The sequence below is a fragment of the Lithobates pipiens genome, unplaced genomic scaffold (assembly GCF_037356315.1).
Source record: "Lithobates pipiens isolate NorthernLeopardFrog02 unplaced genomic scaffold, aLitPip1_a1.2 Scaffold_13, whole genome shotgun sequence".
Lineage (NCBI taxonomy): Eukaryota > Metazoa > Chordata > Amphibia > Anura > Ranidae > Lithobates > Lithobates pipiens.
The window spans coordinates 508,645,546-508,671,186 of NW_027507718.1; the positions used below are offsets into that span (position 1 = coordinate 508,645,546).

At 41.9% G+C, this 25,641-nt stretch overlaps 1 protein-coding gene across 1 annotated transcript in view; it reads left to right on the forward strand.

Moving 5' to 3' along the window:
• The first annotated feature begins 803 nt into the window (after nt 1-803).
• Nucleotides 804-25,641, forward strand: part of LOC143975921 (vomeronasal type-2 receptor 26-like) — a 33,651-nt gene continuing 8,813 nt past the window's right edge. The window contains exons 1-2 of the mRNA XM_077478455.1: nt 804-1,036; nt 4,214-4,505. Coding sequence (XP_077334581.1) covers nt 804-1,036; nt 4,214-4,505 — 525 coding nt within the window. The remainder of the gene's footprint in view (nt 1,037-4,213; nt 4,506-25,641) is intronic.

Sequence of the window (25,641 nt, forward strand, 5' to 3'; positions counted from 1 at the left end):
CTGGAAGTTTGGGTGGAAACCTGATGTGACCCAAATCTCACCTTTACTCATAATTTACTGAAAACCATTATGCCCTGTACACACGATTGGACTTTCCGACAACAAAACTGGATTTTTGTTCGAAGGTTGTTGGCTCAAACTTGCCTTTTACACACAGTCACACAAATATTGGCCAACAATTATGAACATAGTGACATACAAGACGTACGGCGAGACGATAAAAAGGAAGTTCAATAGTCATGCACAACCCTTCGGGCTCCTTCTGCTAATGTTGTGTTTGGTAAGCATTGATTCCGAGCACGCGTGGACCTTTTGTGTACAAAATTTGCTGGCTGAAAATTTGAGAACCTGCTAGCCAACATTTGTTGGCGGAAAGTCCGACAACAAAAGTTTGATGGAGAATACACACGGTCAGACTTTCATCGAACAAGCTTAAATCCAATCATGTGTACGGGGCATAAAAGTTAGTAAACTAATTTTTTTTGCGAGGAGGTCAGAAGTAACACTTTTCATTGTTCTCTATTGACAGATTTACTTTAGCAACACTAAATATGATTGTTTAAAATATTAAAAGCAATATAAAATCAATCATCAAGGCAAATATAATTCAACAGTTAAATATATTGCTTACATAGTCTCTAGCCTGCTTGGTTCACTCTATATAAGGTCATTGAATTGATTCAGATCATTGAATTGATTCAGGATCCATGCACAGGGCACATCTATGTTGTAGTATATCGCTTTTACAGATCTGTGATTTTGTGGTTTAAGATAATCAAATGGGGAAGTGGGAAAGCTAAGGGATGGACGGTCATTCTTTCTTTCTCCAGGTTATGTTATGTCTCTGTGTGTTATTATCACCACAATGTCAGAAACTAAGTTCCGGACCTCAATGTTTTATCACAAGCAGACAATATGTCTTTGACAAGAAGTATGTCTATGAAGGTGACTTTGTAATTGGTGGAATATTCAGCGTGTATTATTTTACAGTACATGCAAAGTCAAGTTTTTCAAATTCTCCAGTGTTATGTATGGAGTAAGTACGCAAGACATAAATTTTTTCTCAAACAGAAAGGTTTTATTGAATATACAAAAAGTAACAGACAGTTCCAGAGTAAATTTGGTACATGTAAATTACGACTTATAGTGCATAGAAAAGGAGAGTATTCAAGAAAAACATTTCAGACTCTCACTCATAACTAGGTACAACCGTTTTTTTTTTTGTTCAGTTCGATTAACCCTATATGGGGTTTTAAAATATACGATCATATACCAAGTCTACTGGCGCTAGTCCAGGGACATCCAACCAAGGTGCCCAAAGTTTCTCATATTTCGTGGTTTTGCCCCTATGTTGATAAATAAGCTTTTCTAAGCGGAGAGTGTTCCCCATTTGTGCAATCCATTCCTGAACCGTAGGCGGATCAGTGGATTTCCAGTGCCTTAGGATCAGCATACAAGCCTGAAATAGAGCTCGTCCTATAGCCTGCTTCAGGATATCAGGAGACCATCTAGTATCCCCAACAAGCACGGTTTAGGGTCCAAGGGTATCAGGACATGAAAAGTACCATTGAGAGTGTCAATGATTTTCTTCCAATATAAATGCACCGCCATAGAAGATGAATGAGATCCCCAAGATCTCTGCAGCATCTAGTGCAGGGGGATTCTGTGCTAACCCCTATGCGGGCCAACCTGGCCGGTGTGTAGTGTGCCCTAAGGAGTATGTATAGCTGGGATAACCTCTGTGCCACACTCAGGGAGGACAGGGGTACCGCCTGCAATGCTGCCTCCCACTCCTCCTCCTTGTATGCCCCCACATCCTGTTTCCATTGAGCAGCTGCCTTCAAAGGTGTGTCTCCCAGGAATCGACTTAAAAGCATGGTGTAACAACATGATATAAATCCCTTATATGTATCCACTTCAAACAGGTAGTTAGAAATAGGTGTGGGGTCTAGGGCCCAAATATCCATTCCCCTCTGAGCATCTATCGCATGCTTCAGCTGCCTGTAATAGAAGCACCCAAGAAACTGGCAGCTGAAAGGCCTCCCTAAGTTCCTGGAAGGATCTCAATCTGCCATCTGTAAAAATATGGATCATATGTGACACCCCATATTTTCTCCATTTCGGGCCGTATGGTATTTTCGCTATTTCCTGGTAATGATTATTCTCCCAAATAGGGCTATATTTGGTAAACCCAGTCACCCCCTGAAGTGTCCTGATCTTATTCCAAATCTTCTGCAACACAAGACATACTTCATTTATCTATAAAGTGTATGCAAGTCCTAACAATGAATTTCTTTTATTTGCTCCTTTTTTGGGCTGTTAAATATACCATTTTAAGAAATTGTTATACACTATATTACACGCACATGAACTTTAATGGCATCCCAGTCTTAGTCCATAGGGTTCGATATTGAGTTGGCCCACCCTTTGTAGCTATAACAGCTTCTGGGAAGGATGCCCACAAGGTTTAGGAGTGTGTCTTTGGGAATGTTTCACCTTTCTTCCAGAAGCGCATTTGTGAGGTCAGGCATTGATGTTGGACAAGAAGGCCTGGCTCACAGTCAGACGATCTAATTCATCCCAAAGGTGTTATATCAGGTTGAGGTCAGGACTCTAAGCAGGCCAGTCAAGTTCCTCCACCTCAAACCCACTCATTCATGTCTTTATGGACATTGCTTTGTGTACTGGTGTGCAGGCATGTTGGAACAGGAGGGGGCCATCTCGAAACTGTTCCCACAAAGTCAGGAGCATAAAATTGTCCAAAATTTCTTGGTATGCTGATGCCTTAAGAGTTCCCTTCACTGAAACTAAGGGGCCAAGCCCAACCCTTGAAAAACAATCTCCACACCATAATACCCCTCCACCAAATAATTTGGACCAGTGCACAAAGCAAGGTCTATAAAGACATGGATGAGCGAGTTTTGGGTGGAGGAACTTGACTGGCCTGCACCTCAACTCGATAGAACCTCGATAGTCCTGACCTCAACTCGATAGAACACCTTTGGGATGAATTAGAGCGGAGACTGTGAACCACGCCTTCTTGTCCATATCAGTGCCTGACCTCACAAATGTTCTTCTGGAAGAACGGTGAAACATTCCCATAGACACACTCCTAAACCTTGTGGACAGCCTTCCCAGAAGAGTTGAAGCTGTTATACCCGCAAAGGGTGGGCCAACTCATATTGAATCCTGCAGACTAAGGCTGGCCACACATGGTCGAATTTCGAAAGAATTTTCTTTTGAAAATCAGAAATTTTGTGCTTTTTGTGATCCAATGATGCCACCATTGAGTTTGAAATTTGACCAACCAAGCCTTCAATTTCACCTCATGTTGCTACAAAAAAGAATGTTCGTGGCTGGGAATCTTCTTTTCTTGCACATGCACATTTCTTTTTCGATTACATTTCTCGTACGATTCTCCCACCATTGATAAGAAAATTGTTTGTTTTAAAAAAAAAAATTACAACATGCCCGATTACTCAAATTCGATGGCCGCACGAAAATCGGCTGTTGCTGCAGCCCACTCATGGTGCAAAATTCAAACAAAAATTCTTAGATAATATTTTCGAATGAAAATGATTTCGAAATTCAACTAATGTATGTCCTGCCTTAGACTATGATGCCATTAACGTTCATGTGCGTGTAAAGGCAGGTGCCCCAATACTTTTGGTAATATAGTGTATCTTATTGATAAGTGCACCTGTTGATCCTGCCAGAAATCCAGTGCCGTTAACCCTTACAATCTGTTTGGCACACCCATGAATGAGAGTTCCTGCTTATGTGAAAGCCAGTTTGTAGACATTCTCTACCTTATAGACTTCATTTTAGATAATATAATCTCAGGAGCTTTCCACAGCTAAGGGAACTGGACGCTGACAATTCTCTTTTTTTGCAGCAGTAATCATTTTTAGTATTCATTTTGGTAAAGTAAACATCCAGTCAAAGTTGACCGAAGATGGCTTTTTTCCTCATCAAAAGTGGAGTTCCACTTTAAAGTGAACTTTTAAGCAATAAATTCGGGTTAGTTAAAAAACGTAACAGTTAAAAATTTAAATCTTGGCCATCAAGGAAAAACAAATTGTCTTGGGTTAATAAAGAGCCTTCATAATGACATAGAAGACATGGGGGTAAAATATATGTCTTATTGTTCATTATATGTTTTTCATATTATCATCATAATATATTTTTTCTCTTCTTTTTTTTTTCTTCATAGACCTGTACCTCGTTACTACAGATATCTCCTGGCTTATGTGCTTGCTATTAAAGAGATCAACAGTAACTCTGATATTTTACCTAATGTGACTTTGGGGTACCATGCAACTGACTCCTGTAGACATGTGGTTAAAGCAATGGAGGGTGTATTGTGCATTTTATCTGGACAGAGATATGCAGTACCCAACTACTCTTGTCAAAATCATGACAATCTAATTGGTATTATTGGAGATCAATCTTCAGACACATCTTTGCACATAGCTCAGTTGTTAAATATTTATGGTTATGCACAGGTATTCAATAGCAGGGCCCTTATATCCATTTATGCCGTGTACACACAACTGGACTTTCCGGCAGAAAAGGTCAGACGATCTTCCCGATGCACTTTCGCCTGAGTTACGACGGGCTTCTGAATGAACGCAGTTGCCCACACATGAACGGACTAAAGTCTGTTCGTTTTGAACGTGATGACGTAGGACGGGACTAAAAAAGGAGGTTCAATAGCCAGTAGCCAATGGGAGGTTCAATAGCCAGCATACAGACAAATGGTTTTCCCGATAGGAATTGAGTCCGTCCGACAGATTTGAAACATGTTCTATTTCTAGGTCCGTCTGTATTTTTTAAAGAAAAATGATTGGATTATTCCACACACGATCGGACTATCCGACGTAATGATTCCGCCTGACCTATTCTGCCGGAAAGTCCGGTCGTGTGTATGCGGCATTACTTGTTCTCTATTTGTGACCTTTGACGTCTGCTTTTAAAGAATATGTTCACCTTTAGAAAATATTACTTTTCACCCGTATTAAGGGTGGAACATGTAACATGTTCCAACTCTTGCTTCCTCTCCCTCCTATCCCCCTTCCCCCAGCAACAGCGGCCGGGGGTTCTTCTCTCCTCCGGTCACTTTTTAAAAAGAACGTAGCTTTGCAGGGCTCTACCTACAAATCTGTGTCATGCCACCGGGGCAGACAGAGCTTCAATGGGCTCCAAGGGTGCCGATGAGCGCTCTCATAGACCATTGACATATCCTCCAGCTTTCAAATAGAAACACATACACGATCATGGGCTGAAAGCCAGAGAACATTTCTGCCCACATTGCAACCGAAACCTTTTTCTTAAAAATATGCAAAAATTCTTCAAAAATATGTGCATTCATTATTTTTTTTTACATAAAGGTGAAGTTATCCTTTAATGTTTTAACATAATTATAAGCCATGTATGCCAGATTATATCTCTAATTCCACGTACACACAATCAGATTTCTTGTCGGGAAAAGATATGACGGCTTTTCTAACGGGATTCCTCTCAAGTTTGCCTTGCATTCACACGGTCACACAAAATTTTGCTGAAATTACGACCGTCAAAAACTCTGTGATGTACAGCAACCGAGAAAATTAAGTTCAATGCTTCTGAGCATGCATCGAATTGTTTCCGAGCATGCGTAGGAATTTTGTACGATGGAATTGCCACAGACGATCACATTTTCGGATAGGAACATTTTCCTGACCGAAAAATTAAGAGCATGCTCTCAACCTTTTGCTGGCTGGAATTCCACCAGCAAAAGACCGATGGAGCATACGCACGGTTGCATTTTCCAACAATAAACTCTCATCTGTCTTTTATGAGCTGAAATTCCGATCATGTGTACATAGCATTATGAGTGCATGTCTAGGCGACATGTGTTGAGAATTGGTTCTATAATGTTTTGAATACTTTAAACTCATAAAAATATTTAAATTTTTTTTTTTAAATAGAACACTGCACCACCCCTGAAGGAATTACATGTTTAGGTTCTACTGTTCCCGGTTCTAATGACCCACTAATGACACTACACTCACTGACACACCTTGAGGCTTTTTATTTAGATGACACTATCCACCAAGGCAAAGAATAACAGAAACAACAGTGCAGTATTACACAGTACAGCAGACATAGAAAACAATATCACAAGTTATGAACAACACCCTAAAATTTGTGACAGATTTCAGGTCCTCATATATCTGGACTAAGAAGGGCCATAAATAATGGTAACTACTCTCCAAAGTCTGACAAGGGTACTGTCTCTCCCCTGCTGGGAAATGGCGCCTCTAACATTGGCTGACATTGGAGCCGAAATCCTGGGTTGATGCACTCGCCTCTTCCATTTAGGAAAGGTTCCTTGTAATCCCACAAAGTCAGGTAACACAGCAGAAATAAATGACATAAGGCTTTTGGTTAGTCCCACGTAGGCCAGCAAAAGCATCCCCTCATTCAAGTTGGCACCCCACAGCTGATGCAAGTTGTCCTCTCAGAAACACTGTAGGTTGAAGCTCCTCCTTGGAATCAACAAGTCTGGAACCATAGATCTGAATTAATAATCTGCACAGTCCAAGTTCGGGTGGACACAATAAGCTTTGTAGTCCAACGGCAGCAGAGTTCAGATCACGACAGGTTCATCAAGTATCCAACACAGACAGGAAACAAGAATTTCACAGCAGTGACTACAGCATTGGCAGCCCAGTCTACACATAGGGACAATTGCAAAGGGACAAACTCTCATTACATCACCGAAACAGCAACAACTGCTCTCAGCAGCTCAGTCCTTAACAGGCAGTACAGCACAGTCCAGACCAGATTGCCCTAGCATACTTTGGCAACTGCACAAACTGAATTTTTTTCACCTTTTGGACAGTTTAGATAATGCCCTACTGTTTTGTTTTTTTTGCCTTCCCCTGGATCAACTGTGGGTGTAGAATTCTGCATATGGAAGTTTTCTATTTGTGTTTTTTTTTTCTATTGGTTGAACTAGAGGATTTTTTTGTGTCTTTTTCAATCTAAGCAAGTTACAGTTTTTTATCTCCAAAAACATGGCTGCTGCTCTACCTACACCGAGGACAGCTGTTCAGCTCAGTGCAGCAATTTAAAAAGAGTGGAGTAACAAATTGCAATTGGCCAAGTTAACGTGGCTTTAGCCCAGGATACAACTGTTTATAAAAACATTTCAGCAATATTTTAAAATTATTTTGTAAAATACTTTTTTTAAAACTGTGTAGCGGCCATAACCCATTGCAGGGCGGCCTTGACTGAATGGGCTTACTGGTTACCTTCTCCTGGCCTGCTCTTCTGTGACTAGGGGTTCCCAGGGTTGATACCCAACGACTTTTACACCGACACAGAAAGTCCTTTCAAAAGGTTTTATTTTGCAGTAGAACTCTCACAAACACAAACACATCTCTTTGGGAACAGAGGGCACGGGTGGAGAACTCAGGTACCTTGAAACTGTAGGTTTTACAATGTCTCTATTTCCACCCAGAGAGTAGTCGCTCACAGCTGGGCACTTCAAGGCTTAACAGACCTCTAGCCAGAGGTCATGGCAGTCAGCAGGTTGACTCTAACTTGAACAATCAACCGAAGATAAACAGGAACCTTTTCAACCTTCCAACTGTACCTGGAACATTTCCAGCTTCCTTTGAGGTACTGGAAAAGTGTGGACCCGTCAGTGCCTTTCCCAACATAGTAACCAGGCACTTCTCAGGATGCCACTTATTGGCCCTCCTCCGAAGAGTCCTCCCCCGGTCACTTGCATGAGCTGTGGTGCCCCTCCAAGCTGAGAGCACACCCGGACACTCTGAATCCTCCCTCAGTTACAGTGCCTCGGACCGGCAGGTTCCGAGACTCGGGAACAGACGGATCCCTACCCCAGACCAGTCGGGTCTAAGAGGGGCCACTGACAGGAACATGCTGCGGGATGTCAAACACCCCGTGACCGGGACCCCTGACGGGGCTACCCCGGTCCTGGAACCAGAACAGACCACATGTGTCTCTCGAACAACTCCGGAACCCCCAACACGTGACCCACACCTGCTTAAGTACTCCCTCCCAGACTCCTCAGCGGGTCTGGCACTCCCACTGATTGGCTCCGAGAGGGCCATACCAAAACATCCAACCATGCCTGTCATGTGCCCCTCACTGTTCATATGACCAGGCAGATCATCAATCATGGCCTGGCCAGACTAGGGTTAAGCCTTACCTACACAATTAACCCTCAGTACTGTAAGGTCCTGAGGCAAAAACTAAATTTACAAAGCGTGTGACATTTGATCCCAAATGTCATCCGCTACATCTGTGTTCATCCTTTGTTGCATCCCATTGCAGTTCATCTCATGTAACCTCTTTTCTGTCTGCATGTATACCATGGCTGCAGAGCGTTTCCCAGGATGACTTTCCACATGGTGGCAACAGTGGAACATGCTTGCATAACGTGTATTAAGGCAATTACTTGTAGTTTCCATTGGAAACTCATTTGGTAGGGTGACAACAGTGGAGCACAACTGGATAGCAGATACAGAGCGTTATCACCCTACAACAGAAAGTACCTAAACAAGGACCTTCATGGTGGAATCCACCACTGGCTTTAAGAGTAAAACCTGCTTTTTTTTTTATAAATCAAAGAATGTATTCTTGCACTCTGCCTTAAATACTAATTACTTCAGGACACTGCCCTACATACTACTGACCCCTATATACTGCCCTACACATAACTGATCCCTAAGAATTATAGTTCGGTTTATCTTATAGAATGCCCGTTAGTGCATCTTTGGTAACAATGCCCATTGGACAGATGACAAATAGATTGCACCTCCACTGTGCGACTCTCAATTTGAAGTTGCCCCCCCTCCATATGAAGATTGGTTCAGGGAAGAAACATAGTGATGTGTTCTTGTGCACTGATCCCAACGAATCTACCTCTCAAGTCAATCCCAAGCACTTGTATGTTACGATACATATAAGCACCTGGCAAGAAGAGAAAGTAGAGGGTCAGTGAGGATTAGCATGCCAAAAGGGGTAACTAAGACTCATAACCTCTTTCATGCCCCGTTGTTTATATGGGGGAAATAGCACTTCTCCCTAAAAATTACTTGTACATTGCTCTACAAGCTACTGACCCCTGTGCTCATCCCTGAAAACTACCAAGCCTTGTACTCTACAGTACAAACCACTGACCCCTGTTTGCCCCTTGTACACTGTCCTATACACTACTGATCTCTACATTCTGCTTTACAAACTACTGACCCCTGTACTTTGTCCCACATACCACTGCTGACACTGATCTGGGTCGTAATTCCCTGTGCCGCTGTTGGCTGTATGGACACCCAAGGGCTGACACTGATTCATCAGTGTCAGCCCGCCCCTAGCTTCTGCCCATGTTATGACCCCCCCTCTTCCATATATATTGCTTGCCATGTCATAACTGGCAGTACGGGCACATCCTAGCTGTCAGATCAATCAGTTGTTGATTGGCCGCTTTCGTATGGAGTCCGCCTGTGTCCCGTGGCTGTCACAGCCATGTGACACGAACATGACTACGCACTGCATTATGGGGATTGTAGGTCCGCTGTGTACAATTTGTGGGTGCATGCGCACAAGCTTTACCTGTCCGCTCACTGATCGGCTTGATGCCGATCAGGTGTGGGGGGCTTATAAAGCCAGTCAGTCCACTCACTATTCTGCTGGACTCAGGGGCGCCGTTATCTGTTGTTGCTATTGCTAAGGTATTCTATCCATTCTTGATTTAAGGCTTCAACTAGTGATCTTCCACATAAATTCTTTATGTTAGCTCTTCCCTTCTCAATCCAACGTTTCTATGGCAACCCTGCTTCCCTGTTCATAGCTGACTTGTTTTGTTTTTATAGTATTTACTTGTGCCGATTGTCTAATGTTTGCCTGTGTCAGTCTTATAAGCTTCAGCTGATAAAACTGCAGTAATGGCCAAGTTTACACTGCATGTCATGTCACATGGTCACATGGGGTGTAGGAGGAAGCTCTGAGTGATTATGAAGTCTCCTGGGATATCAGTGTTGTGCCGTAGGAAGTCCTGATAACAGATAGACAAGCACATAGTGAGTGTGCCGTAAATCAGGGGAGATCTGGACATGCTCAGTGACGTCATTCTAAAGAACAAAAAGGATTACAACAATACTAAGCAAGTAAGGCAATATCTACAAGCAGTGTTCATTAGGGTTTTTTTATGCTGATTTACATGGGATAAAGTTGTGGGGGAGAGTTTACAACCACTTTAATCGTCTCTCTTTTTGCAGCCATACACCTGGGACGATTTGTGTCAATTGTTCCTTATATCAAAACTCTCCTTGCAACTTTTCCATCCAGGCGCCCCTGCTTCATGATTGATTTTAATCCACAATTGTAAGTAATTGAGGCTATGTTAGCTCTGCATATTTGGGACCTTGTCTATCCCAATATTTTTATTCATTAAAACACACAAATTAATTGATACTTTCATTTTTTGATTGCTAGGTCTTTGTTCGGCCCCTGCAGCCATAGATGCGGTACAGGGCCAGTGACTCTTTTGGGGTGCCCTTTTCCCATTGTGGTGCTAATCTGTAGCTTGTGGGTATGTACCTGTGGTGCATTGTAGGATCTACCGGTCATGGGAGGTCTATGATCATGTTCTGAATCCACACAAAATATATTTAGACTTGATTTTGAACTGTAGATCTTATGTTGTTTTTTTGCTTTTTTAGAATCTTCACTTTTGGCACAGGCATATATAATTTCCCTGAGGAAGCCAATGCTTTGGTGAAACATGTAGGACTTGATTACCTGTAATACTGGCCTTTACAAGATCTAGGCTTGTTTTTCCCTCTGTGTCCACAAACTTAAATATATTTGTACTGTACCCATCTATATTATTGTATGTTGAAATTTTTATATTTGTGTCTGTCCTTTTTGTAATTTGTATAGGTAATAAAGTATATTGATATTTTTTATATATTATTTGTAATTTGGTATCTTTTGGCACCACTATAATCCCCACCCTCTATCCCTAGCTACAAACTCTTGTTCTAACTCTATTAGTCCAAGATTATTTGACATAGAGTGAAAAGATTCAACATGAAGATTCGATGAAGCAGTCGCCGTGAGTGGACATTTATGGTAAAAATCTCCGCCCATAGGCTATAGAAGACTTCTAATGTTGGTTGACTAGTAACAATAATTAATAAATATAATTGTTACTAGTGTCATACAACATTAGAATTCTACTATAGCTTGTAGGCAGAACATTTGACCATAAATGTACAATTGTGGCATCGTACAGTTTAGCTGCTCCGTCAAATCTTTTGAGGACATTCGACAGACACCATAAGCCTTCAATGACAGATGCAACCTTAATTATTTCAGATTTTCAGACGAATGTATTTTTTAACGAAATTAAATAAATAAAAACTAATTTCGTGAGTAACGAAATAAATGTATTTTCCGGATGAAGACAAAATTCCAAAACAAAATATTTCAGTGTGCACATGTCTACTACTAACCTCTGAGAAAAAATTTGTGTAGCGCTTCAATAGTAATAGGTGTAATCAACATAAATTGAAAAAAATAATCAAATAACGAAAATCATATAATTAATATAAATAATTCAAGAAAAAAGTCCATAAGATGGGCACCAATTTCACAATAAAGCTGGTATGGAGATGACTGAACCGTCATAAAGCAAAAACAGATCACACTAAGCAGATGTGTTCATGTAAGTCAGCTTGTCTGTAAACGTCAAAGAGGGTAGATAAATACTTCTTACCAACTCTGTTGGACTCACACAGTCGTATGACAGTTGAGTCTGAAAAGGCTTGAGGTCACAATCTGGGACCAAGGAGTATATGGAGGGAGGTCCGTTGGACTGGTGGAGGAACTTCAAACGGCTGTATGCTCAATGGTGTGTTTCACAGATGGAACATCGAGGTAGTTTGAAATCCAGCTCAGACGCGGCCCATTACACCGATACTCCAATCACCCCAAGTGGGGAGGAAGATGTTTGGGGGTTTAGACCAAAAAGAAGGGAAAAAAGAAAAAAGAGCTCCACATGGTGCGGGTCAAACGGTATAAAATGCGAATTTATTGAAGTCAAAAAGTTATTAATGACTTGGTGATCACAAAAATAGAATAAAATGAAGTTAAAAGCAATGTAGGGTGCCAACAGCTAGCCCAACGCGTTTCGACACAAATGTCTTCGACAGGGGCATGTTGGGGCCCGCCACATTGCTAACAAATATATAAGGGGTCAGAGACAGTTCCGCCTACAAAGGGGCGGAAACTCCTGTCACGGACCGCCTTTTACAAATACAATGAACAATTAGATCAGATCAAGATAAACATGTTCAAACGCAATAAACGAATACAGATATCATCTAATATAACCTTTCTATTCACACAAGCTGTTAATTTAGATTTGGTGATAGTGAAGGATAGATCTAAGTAACCTATATACTAAGTAAATCAATTACATATATTGATCTAGGCCTCCTCCAGGGGAGTCTGATAAACACACAGAACATGTGCGGAAATACATCTAGCACTAATGCGAAAAGATCAGCCACATAATATTACCTCAATATAGATTATATTGTACCATCGCCTGGAAGGACTGGTTCACATTTATATTATGTCACAAATGTAACTAAGGAGGTCAAGAAGGTGATGTCTCATGGTGATCAGTCGTTGTGTAAGTTAGATGTTTCTTGCTTGTTTGTTGGCGATATGCAGCCGAGAAATGTATATACATAACCATGGTAACTGATATTACGTGCTATTCCATAGGCCAGAGATTCCGATCAGGTGACCGGAAACGTCATGGCGAGCAGTGTAGCGGAGAAGCCTCCGCCAATCACTCAGTGTACGTATCGCATGACAAGATGTGGGAGTGATTGTGGAGGACGGCCCTCCGCAGGGTAGGGGCGTGTGCGTGTAAACGTCACCTGGTACATCACTATACAGGCATGTGAGAGCGGGGAGGGGCGTCAAAACTTGGCGCCATTTCCCCGTGGTGTACGTCACACGCTGCGGGGCGTGACGAACGGCATCGGAGCGAATCTAAACGATCAAATATGTGACGGCATTGCGCATGCGTCGTGGCTTGTGATGTAACTACGTCACGTTATGCGCCGTGATCTGCAGAGAACCAAATACATCCGGGACAGGCGAAAAAATATGTATACAAAGGACGCAGTTACGTCAAGCCGAACCAAATGACAGGTCGCGACGTAACCATGGCGACCAAAAAACATCCTGCATTTTAAAAGGCAGAGTATCATAGAGTGAAAGAACGAAATTAAAGAAAACAGGAGGGGACTCAGACATCCCGCCAAGATTGGCATAAAAAAACTAGTGGTAGATGTATAATATAAAAAATTTAAAAAATATAAAAGTAATATAATAGGTCAAATACTATGCGTTTAAAAATACGCACCCCTTAGCAAGACAGACCCTGGGGCACCTAAGGCCCAAGGGTGGACTTGGGATGTAATAAATGTAGCATATTCACAGGTTATGCCCGATATACAGCTAGAGAAACCAGGTGTGAATATATGTTTCACAAAAGATGTATGTCCCAAATCGCATAAAGTTAAAGGATGCAATATAATCCCACATGACTATAATAGAACATGGGGAAGGGATGGGGGACATGTGGAAAGAAAAGTGAATGAAAATATAAAAAAATATAAAAAAATTCAATTATATCAATGAGAATATGTGTCGTGCAGAAAGGACACAGACCAAAGACTATGGAATGTGTATCATAGAGGTGAGGTGTTGCATGAATTAATATGTGAACATACTAAGAATCCATGGAAGAGATGGGCAAATAAATCAAAGAAATTGGCAAAAGTGGGTTGTGATAATAATAATCTGTGACTAAATAAGTTAAGCCTGATTAATGAAACTATTGATGTCCCAATCTGTATTCATGCCAAAGGGGGAGTAGCACCTCAATTCATAAATCCAAAATGTCTCGAGGCGCGACACCCCCCTCAGGCATGAATCTCCCCTCCAGTTCGGGACAAATTTGTCAATAACTTGAAAACGTGTACCCGTGGGGTCTCTATTATGTTTCTCGAGATAGTGTCTCGGGACCGTGTGTTTGTCACAGCCTTTTTTGATTTTGCTGAGGTGTTCGTTGACTCTAATGGAGAAGTTACGGATGGTGCGGCCAACGTATTGTTGGTTACAAGGACATGTGATCAAGTAAACAATATACCTGGTGGTGCAAGTAGTAAAGTGTTTCATAAGGTACCTGCGTGAAGTGGCTGTGGATGTGAAAAAATCACTTTTCCCCTTACCCAACGTGTTGTGTATGCAGACGTTGCATTTTCTACAGGGAAAATATCCCTTGCTCTGTGGGAAAAATTGTATCGATTTAGGGATATCTATTACATTAGGGGAGATGTCATTTTGTATTGATCGAGCTCCCCTGTAGATAGTTCCGGCTTTCTCTGGAATTATTCCCCCTAGGACTTTGTCACTGCTTAATACGCACTGGAAGGTATTAAGCAGTGACAAAGTCCTAGGGGGAATAATTCCAGAGAAAGCCGGAACTATCTACAGGGGAGCTCGATCAATACAAAATGACATCTCCCCTAATGTAATAGATATCCCTAAATCGATACAATTTTTCCCACAGAGCAAGGGATATTTTCCCTGTAGAAAATGCAACGTCTGCATACACAACACGTTGGGTAAGGGGAAAAGTGATTTTTTCACATCCACAGCCACTTCACGCAGGTACCTTATGAAACACTTTACTACTTGCACCACCAGGTATATTGTTTACTTGATCACATGTCCTTGTAACCAACAATACGTTGGCCGCACCATCCGTAACTTCTCCATTAGAGTCAACGAACACCTCAGCAAAATCAAAAAAGGCTGTGACAAACACACGGTCCCGAGACACTATCTCGAGAAACATAATAGAGACCCCACGGGTACACGTTTTCAAGTTATTGACAAATTTGTTCCGAACTGGAGGGGAGATTCATGCCTGAGGGGGGTGTCGCGCCTCGAGACATTTTGGATTTATGAATTGAGGTGCTACTCCCCCTTTGGCATGAATACAGATTGGGACATCAATAGTTTCATTAATCAGGCTTAACTTATTTAGTCACAGATTATTATTATCACAACCCACTTTTGCCAATTTCTTTGATTTATTTGCCCATCTCTTCCATGGATTCTTAGTATGTTCACATATTAATTCATGCAACACCTCACCTCTATGATACACATTCCATAATCTTTGGTCTGTGTCCTTTCTGCACGACACATATTCTCATTGATATAATTGAATTTTTTTATATTTTTTTATATTTTCATTCACTTTTCTTTCCACATGTCCCCCATCCCTTCCCCATGTTCTATTATAGTCATGTGGGATTATATTGCATCCTTTAACTTTATGCGATTTGGGACATACATCTTTTGTGAAACATATATTCACACCTGGTTTCTCTAGCTGTATATCGGGCATAACCTGTGAATATGCTACATTTATTACATCCCAAGTCCACCCTTGGGCCTTAGGTGCCCCATGGTCTGTCTTGCTAAGGGGTGCGTATTTTTAAACGCATAGTATTTGACCTATTATATTACTTTTATATTTTTTAAATTTTTTATATTATACATCTACCACTAGTTTTTTTATGCCAATCTTGGCGGGATGTCTGAGTCCCCTCCTGTTTTCTTTAATTTCGTTCTTTCACTCTATGATACTCTGCCTTTTAAAATGCAGGATGTTTTTTGGTCGCCATGGTTACGTCGCGACCTGTCATTTGGTTCGGCTTGACGTAACTGCGTCCTTTGTATACATATTTTTTCGCCTGTCCCGGATGTATTTGGTTCTCTGCAGATCACGGCGCATAACGTGACGTAGTTACGTCACAAGCCACGACGCATGCGCAATGCCGTCACATATTTGATCGTTTAGATTCGCTCCGATGCCGTTCGTCACGCCCCGCGGCATGTGACGTACACCACGGGGAAATGGCGCCAAGTTTTGACGCCCCTCCCCGCTCTCACATGCCTGTATAGTGATGTACCAGGTGACGTTTACACGCACACGCCCCTACCCTGCGGAGGGCCGTCCTCCACAATCACTCCCACATCTTGTCATGCGATACGTACACTGAGTGATTGGCGGAGGCTTCTCCGCTACACTGCTCGCCATGACGTTTCCGGTCACCTGATCGGAATCTCTGGCCTATGGAATAGCACGTAATATCAGTTACCATGGTTATGTATATACATTTCTCGGCTGCATATCGCCAACAAACAAGCAAGAAACATCTAACTTACACAACGACTGATCACCATGAGACATCACCTTCTTGACCTCCTTAGTTACATTTGTGACATAATATAAATGTGAACCAGTCCTTCCAGGCGATGGTACAATATAATCTATATTGAGGTAATATTATGTGGCTGATCTTTTCGCATTAGTGCTAGATGTATTTCCGCACATGTTCTGTGTGTGTATCAGACTCCCCTGGAGGAGGCCTAGATCAATATATGTAATTGATTTACTTAGTATATAGGTTACTTAGATCTATCCTTCACTATCACCAAATCTAAATTAACAGCTTGTGTGAATAGAAAGGTTATATTAGATGATATCTGTATTCGTTTATTGCGTTTGAACATGTTTATCTTGATCTGATCTAATTGTTCATTGTATTTGTAAAAGGCGGTCCGTGACAGGAGTCTCCGCCCCTTTGTAGGCGGAACTGTCTCTGACCCCTTATATATTTGTTAGCAATGTGGAGGGCCCCAACATGCCCCTGTCGAAGACATTTGTGTCGAAACGCGTTGGGCTAGCTGTTGGCACCCTACATTGCTTTTAACTTCATTTTATTCTATTTTTGTGATCACCAAGTCATTAATAACTTTTTGACTTCAATAAATTCGCATTTTATACCGTTTGACCCGCACCATGTGGAGCTCTTTTTTCTTTTTTCCCTTCTTTTTGGTCTAAACCCCCAAACATCTTCCTCCCCACTTGGGGTGATTGGAGTATCGGTGTAATGGGCCGCGTCTGAGCTGGATTTCAAACTACCTCGATGTTCCATCTGTGAAACACACCATTGAGCATACAGCCGTTTGAAGTTCCTCCACCAGTCCAACGGACCTCCCTCCATATACTCCTTGGTCCCAGATTGTGACCTCAAGCCTTTTCAGACTCAACTGTCATACGACTGTGTGAGTCCAACAGAGTTGGTAAGAAGTATTTATCTACCCTCTTTGACGTTTACAGACAAGCTGACTTACATGAACACATCTGCTTAGTGTGATCTGTTTTTGCTTTATGACGGTTCAGTCATCTCCATACCAGCTTTATTGTGAAATTGGTGCCCATCTTATGGACTTTTTTCTTGAATTATTTATATTAATTATATGATTTTCGTTATTTGATTATTTTTTTCAATTTATTTTGATTACACCTATTACTATTGAAGCGCTACACAAATTTTTTCTCTTTGTTTGCTGAACTTTGTTTGTTTTTAGTGTTAGCTGCTATTTCTGGCTGTTGAGGCCGTTCTTTTATATATGTTTAACTATAGCGCAGTGTTTTCCCCCTAACTGTACTACTAACCTCTGTACACTACCCTACATACTACTGATCCCTGTAACCTACCCTACATACTACTGACCTCTGTACACTGTACATACTACTGACTTCTGTACACTACCCTACCTACTACTCACCTCTGTACGCTACCCTCCCTACTACTGACCCCTGTACACTGCTTACACACTACTGACCCCTGTACGCTGCTTACATACTACTGAGCCCTGTACACTACCCTACATACTACTGAACTCTTTACACTACCCTACCTACAACTGACCCCTGTACACTGCTTACATACTACTGACCCCTGTACACTGCTTACATACTACTGACCCCTGTACACTTCCCTACATACTACTCACCTTTATACACTACCCTACCTACTACTGACCCCTGTACACTACCCTACATTCTAATGACCCCTGTACACTACCCTACCTACTACTGACCCCTGTACACTACCCTACATTCTAATGACCCCTGTATACTGCTTATATACTACTGACCCCTGTCGACTGCTTACATACTACTGACCCATATACACTGCTTACATGCTACTGCCCTCTGTACACTGCCCTACATACTACTGACCTCTGTACACTGTGCATACTACTGACTCCTGTACATTGCTTACATACTACTCACCTCTGTACACTACCCTACCTACAAATGACCCTGTACACTGCTTACATACTACTGACCCCTGTACACTGCTTACATACTACTGAGCCCTGTACAGTACCCTAAATACTATTCACCTCTGTACACTACCCTACCTACTACTGACCCCTGTCGACTGCTTGCATACTACTGACCCCTATACACTGCTTACATGCTACTACCCTCTGTACACTGCCCTACATACTACTGACCTCTGTACACTGTGCATACTACTGACTCCTGTACACTACTTACATGCTACTGACCTCTGTACACTACCCTACCTACTACTGACCTCTGTACACTGCTTACAGACTACTGACACCTGTACACTACCCTACATACTACTCACCTCTGTACACTACCCTACCTACTACTGATCCCTGTACACTGCTTACATACTACTGACCCCTGTACAGTACCCTATATACTACTCACCTCTGTACACTACCCTACCTACTACTGATCCCTATACACTGCTTACATACTACTGACTCCTGTACAGTACCCTACATACTACTGGCATCCAGCCCAGCTCTTCATCTGTCAGCTGGCCACACAGTGATCCGGACACTGTGGCTGCTCATTCATTCTTTCCTCGTGACTGTGTTGTGTGTTAAATGGGTTCTCTCGTAGACTATATGCGTTCTATCACATTTTATTTTAGGAGTATATAATATGTTGTTTTTAACCAGATCAGCTCCGGGAGATTTACCCCCTTTCATGACCAGGTAATTTTTTGTGATACGACACTGTGTTATTTTACCTGACAATTGTGCGGCCGTGCGACGCTGTGCCCAAATAACATTTATGTTCTTTTAGAGCTTTCTTTTGGTGGTATTTGATCACTTCTATGTTTTTATTTTTTGCGCTACAAACAAAAAACAACCGATAGTTTTGAAAAGAAAACAATATGGTCGTAATAAATGGGGAGTACTCGGAATGGTCCGGGTGGGTAGTGGGGTCCCCCAGGGTTCTGTGCTGGGACCAATCCTATTTAATTTGTTCATAAACGACCTGGAGGATGGGGTAAACAGTTCAATCCCTGTATTGGCGGATGATATTAAGCTAAGCAGGGCAATAACTTCCCTGCAGGATGTGGAAACCTTGCAAAAAGATCTGAACAAATTAATGGGATGGGCAACTACATGGCAAATGAGGTTCAATGTAGAAAAATGTAAAATAATGCATTTGGGTGGCAAAAATATGAATGTAATCTATACACTGGGGGGAGAACCTCTGGGGGAATACAGGATGGAAAAGGACCTGGGGGTCCTAGTAGATGATAGGCTCAGCAATGGCATGCACTGCCAATCTGCTGCTAACAAAGCAAACAGAATATTGGCATGTATTAAAAAGGGGATCAACTCCAGAGATAAAATGATAATTCTCCCGCTCTACAAGACTCTGGTCCGGTCGCACCTGGAATATGCTGTCCAGTTCTGGGCACCAGTCCTCAGGAAGGATGTACTGGAAATGGAGCGAGTACAAAGAAGGGAAACAAAGCTAATAAAGGGTCTGGAGGATATTAGTTATGAGGAAAGGTTGCAAACACTGAACTTATTCTGTCTGGAGAAGAAACTCTTGATAGGGGATATGATTTCAATATACAAATACCGTACTGGCGACCCCACAATAGGGAGAAAACTTTTTCACAAAAGGGAGTTTAACAAGACTCGTGGCCACTCATTAAAATGAGAAGAATAGAGGTTTAACCTTAAACTGCATAGAGGGTTCTTTACTGTAAGAGCGGAAAGGATGTGGAATTCCCTTCCACAGACGGTGGTTTCAGTGGGGGGCATTGATAGTTGCAAGAAGCTATTAGATAAGCACCTGAACGACCGCAACATACAGGGATATACAATGTAACATATGTACTGACATATAATCACACACATAGGTTGGACTTGATGGGCTTGTGTCTTTTTTCAACTTCACCTACTATGTAACTGTGTAATATTTTTTACTTTCTGCTATGAAACATATATCCAATAAAAAATTTAATAAATCTAAATTTCTTCTACAATGTATCCCAATATATATTCTGTTACATGTTTTTGGTAAAAAAAATAAAAAATCCCAATAAAAATCCCAATAAGCCTATACTGGTTGGTTTAGCCAAAAATGTTAGCGTCTACAAATTATGGAATATATTTAAGGATTCTTTTTTTTTTTTTACTAGTAATGGTGGCGATCAGCATCTTGTAGCAATACTGCGATATTGCGGTGGACAAATCAGACACTAACTGACACTTTTGACATTTTTTTGGGAACCAGTGATATTAAGTTCTGTGCGTTTCTGTTCATCAGTTCAGGTGCGATTAAGGTGCAAATGTTTCCCTGAATTTGCACCTAAACCAGACCCAAAAACGCAAAGGACCCTTTTCAATTTCGCACTGCAGCCACCCCAGGCACGTGTGAACGGGCTTCATTAAAAGCCGGTCACACTCACATGTTGTATGAATTGGATGCAATGTAAAACGCATCCAATTTGCTTATATATGAACTCAGCCTAATACAGTGATCAGTGCTAAAAATATGTACTGCCACTGTACTAATGACACTGGCTGGGAAGGGGATAACATCTAGGGCAATCAATGGGTTAAATGTGTGCCTAACAAGTGTTTTCTCACTGTGGGGGAGGTGCTTTTACAAAGGGAAGACATAGATCCCTGTACTTGTTTTGCAGGAACACAGGTTCAATGTCTTCCATACTGACAGAATGGCGAACTGCCTTGTTTACATAGGCAGAACCATACCTCCCAACTGGACCAACCCTGATTTGGAGCAATGTCCCTCTGTCCTTCATTCCTCCTCATTTGTCCCTCATTTTGGTCTGATCTATTTAGATGTATATAAAATGCACTTTTTATATTTTTGATATTTTTATCTTAAAGTGTTTCTACTTATGACCAATATGTACCTGCTGCCTATGAGTTCTGATACCATCCATTATGCCAGAGAGACAGACACAGTGCAATGTAGTCTATTCACAGACACCCCCAAAGCACACCTGTGTTGAAGCCTTGAAGGCACTGGCAGCCCCCCGATTGGATCTGCTTCCCCTCTATTCCTGCTGCTGGACATCATCAGCTGAGCTCAGCTGCCTCTCTCTGCCTGTTGCCGCCTCTGCCACCTGCCTCACAGCCTTTCAGGTCTCACTCTCTGGGCCCTGGCTACTACTGGGTGGGGAGCGGAGGAAAATCACTCTGCCGGGGAAGGCAAGGAGATAATCAGGTAGGCGGCTGGCCCGGGATTCGAGCCAAGGCAGAAGAACATGTGAGCGGAGCTGAATGGGCATGTGCCAGAAACTGAAGAAATAGTCCATCCGCTCTGACCAGCACATCATCATCATAAAGGGACACAGGTAATGGAAAAAATACACCCCCCTAAGTTAGTAGGAACGGGGGTGTGTAATTCAGATTTTTATTTTTTATTTTGCACTGACTGTCTTTGAAAATTGCCCCAGCTCCTGTTGAAGCCAAATCCGGGGACAAAACCAGGGACAGAATTGGTCCAGGGACAGTGTCCTCAATCCGGGGACTGTCCCCTGGAACCAGGGACAACTGGTCATCCTAGTGTAGAAGGAGCTGGTGCTCTGAACGCATAGCCTGCCCATTCTGCCTGTTTAGCACAGTCTCTCTCCCTGATGCTTCCCTGCTTCTGGTGATGTCACTTCCCTGCATTCCATGCTGGTTCCAGCTGACTTCCTGGTGGCCAAAGGACCGACAGTGGACCCCTTGCCACCTCTACAATGCATGGATGCTTGTCTTGAACGCCAGGAGAGATACTACATACAGATGAGCCTGGTTTTAATCTTTATCTTGTGAGTGCTATTGCTCATCTTGCCAATACATTGTGTTTTGACTTAGGTGGCGCTTCCTGTGTTTCTGTTTTTTTCATCCTGTTTACAGAGATAGCTTTCTCTGAGGACAGCTGCCGCCATCAACCATAGATTGACCTTGTATGGACTAATATGATCATTTGTTTATTGCCTACCTATATGTTCACAGTTACACTGTTTTTCCGCTTACAGTTATCTCTTTCACTGTAAGAACTTTGTTGGTATTTAGGATCAGGTGCATGACAAATGGCATAAGTTACAGCATTCTTTTAAAGAGGAAGTAAACCCTGTCAAAAGAAAAAAAAACACCCTGCAGGACAAAGGCATAATGAGCTAGTATGCATAGCATACTAGCGCATTATGAATTACTTACCTGAGATCAAAACCCCCTAAGTGACCCTCGTTCATGTCCTCAGTCGCCACCATGATACCCGGAGTGACTTCCGGGTATCGCTGCTCTGCCGCTGTGACTGGCCGGAGCAGCGATGGCGTCACTCCGGAGCATGCACACGGGAGCCATCAGTGACAGCATGATCGCCTTCAACGACGGCATGCTCAGTGCGCCTGCGCAGTTGTCTACGGCGCACATGCGCCGTAGAGATCGTGCCCATTTCTAGAAAAATATCTCCTTAACTGTGTAGGTTAAGGAGATATATCTCCTTAACTGTGTAGGTTAAGGAGATATTTCTTGCACCTACAGGTAGGCCTTAATCTAGGCTTACCTGTAGGTTAAAGTGGTCTGTAAGGGTTTACAATCACTTTAAACAACAACTGCAATTATGGGGAAAATGACACTGGTCCATTAAAATACATTTGTTTGATACTGGGATGTTTGTGCATTTGTGCACAAATCATGCCAGTTAATGCCATGTACGCACGGTCGGATTTTCCGACGGGAAATGTTGGATGTGAGCTTGTTGTCGGAAAGTCCGACCGTGTGTATGCTCTATTGAACATTTGCTGTCGGACTTTCCGCCAACAAATGTTTGATAGCAGGTTCTCAAATTTTCCACCAACAAAACTTTGTTGTCGGAAAGTCCGATCGTGTGTACACAAGTCTGTAGCACAAAAGTTTACGCATGCTCGGAAATCAAGCAGAAGGAGTCACACAGGCTATTGAACTTCCTTTTTCTCAGCTCGTCGTACGTCTTGTACGTCACCGCATTCCCGCGTTCGTAATTATTGGCCAACATTTGTGTGACCGTTTGTAAGACAAGTTTGAGCCAACAACCTTGGAGCAAAAATCCATGGTTTTGTTGGCGGAAAGTCCAATCGTGTGTACGCGGCATTAGACCTAAACCTTTTGTTGCTTTGCCATTAAGTCAAGTTTATCTGCCAGCACCCATACAAAACTTAAATGTCAGTAACCACTCACTATAAACTTATATTATATTATTTTTTTAAATAGATCAGCTATGGTGCAACGGATCCCCTTTTAACCAATAAGCTATTCTACCCATCCTTCTTCCAAACACTCCCGGGTGATCAGACCCAGTGTCTGGCAATCATTAAGCTGTTGAAACATTTTGGTTGGACATGGATTGGTGTTATAACATCTGAAGATGATGCTGGAGAGAAACAAAGTCAAGAGCTAACCAAACAGGCTGCAGAACATGGTATCTGTATTGAGTATACAATAAGCTTACCTTCTGGTCAGACCAGTAAGCAACGGTTTAACCTAAATAAGAGAAAACAGACCATTTACATTTCGACTTCTAATGTTGTTGTACTCTGTGGCACTGTATCATTGTTCCCAATATATTTTATTGAAAGTGAAAGCAGGTTTGGTCATCTAAAGACATTAGTTGTTTCGGCAAATCCAGTTCCTCAGCTTACACTTAATGTAGAAGGAAAATCTTCACTCCATGGAAGCCTGATATTTTCACCAAACACTAAAACAATCCCAGATTTGAAAACATTTTTAGAGGAGACGACCCTAACAAATAATCCAGGTGACACTTTACTGGAATTCATAACTGCAATTTACTTTGACTGCGCAACTTTCGATTCCATACTTAATAAAGCAATTGAATTCTATTATGGAAATAAACTTCACAAATGTAACCACAGTATTTATTTAGCTGGACTCCCCAAATGTATATATTACACTGAGTGTTTTGGAACAGCTTACCAAGTTTATCAATCTGTTTATGCCATGGCACATGCTCTGCATGAAATGCTATTATACACATCTAAGAACCTTAACTCGAACACAGGCAACTATAGATATATGCTAAAGGTGAGGCACAAAAAAACATATGCTAAGTGAGGTTCAAAATGATTCATGATGAAGTCAACCATTGGGAGCCACATGAAAGCCAGTGATCAGAATGGAGAAAGGCTGTTAGAGACTTCCCTGCAGCAGTTTTATACAGACAGATATCTAGCAGTTGTTTAGGCATGGTTGTCCATTTGAGATCTGGTCTAGACACCTGGAGTTAAGCTCACAATCAAGTGACTTTCACTGGAACCCATGGTAAAAACTTAAGGGTCCCTGCTCAGGCTATCAAGGTCCGATGAGTTGGATGCCATTGACTGGTGAGGGTGCAGGCTGAGAAGAGGTCCATCCAGACCCAAAGCAAACAGCAGAAGAGGGCCTCAACCGGAGCAGTTTTGTTTAAATCGTTTTTATTGGGTTTTACATAAATTGCAAAGAACAGCGCAAATGACAAATGTTCTTACATTAGTCTGCAAAAACAAAACAAGTTAATAAAAGTGATAAGGTACTTAGTGCATGGTACACAGTAAACATTTTTCTGACAGTTGGTTGAGTAAGAGAAACACAAATACTCAACTCTAGCATGAATAGGTGAAATATGTGGTGATTCACCTTCGGTTTGATCATAAGTTCAAAGAAGATAAAAAAAATACTACTGGTAAACATGAACATATACAGTCAGATATCCTAAATAGGTTTAGATAGTGGAGCATTAGGGTATATATAAATCCCACCACATAAATGTAAGCCAGTTTGAAGAGCTAGAGAGTCAAGAGTACCATACCACCCACGGCTGCCAGTGCTTAATACAGGATGAATATTTATCATTGCTAGACGCAAAAAGTGTTTCATAAGTACTATGCATGATTGTTATTTGTACAATCTCTTTCAAGACGGGAGGTACAGTGTCTTTCCAGTTTCAAACCAGAGAAAGGCGGGCTGCTAATAAAATGTGAGATACCAATGTCCTTTCCCAGGGAGGAATGGAGTCTATTTCTAGTGATAATATGGCCATTCCTGAGGTTGGTAGGATGGCAATTCCCAGGACTTGAGAGATAAGGCTGAAAAATAGTTAATTAGCCTGGGGCAAGACCATAGAATGGGTTTCAGAAATGCTTCTGGGGAAAATGTAGATATGCGGTAAGGTGTGAGATACCAACGAAGTAGGATTTTTTGGTGCAGTTCTCATAGATCTGCACTCCTGGTAGAGGCGTATGTTATAATCAGCGCTCTCTGCCATTGAATCTCTGAGTACCCTCTGTTAAAGACCCTCTCCCATGCCAAGATTGGGGAAGATTTGAC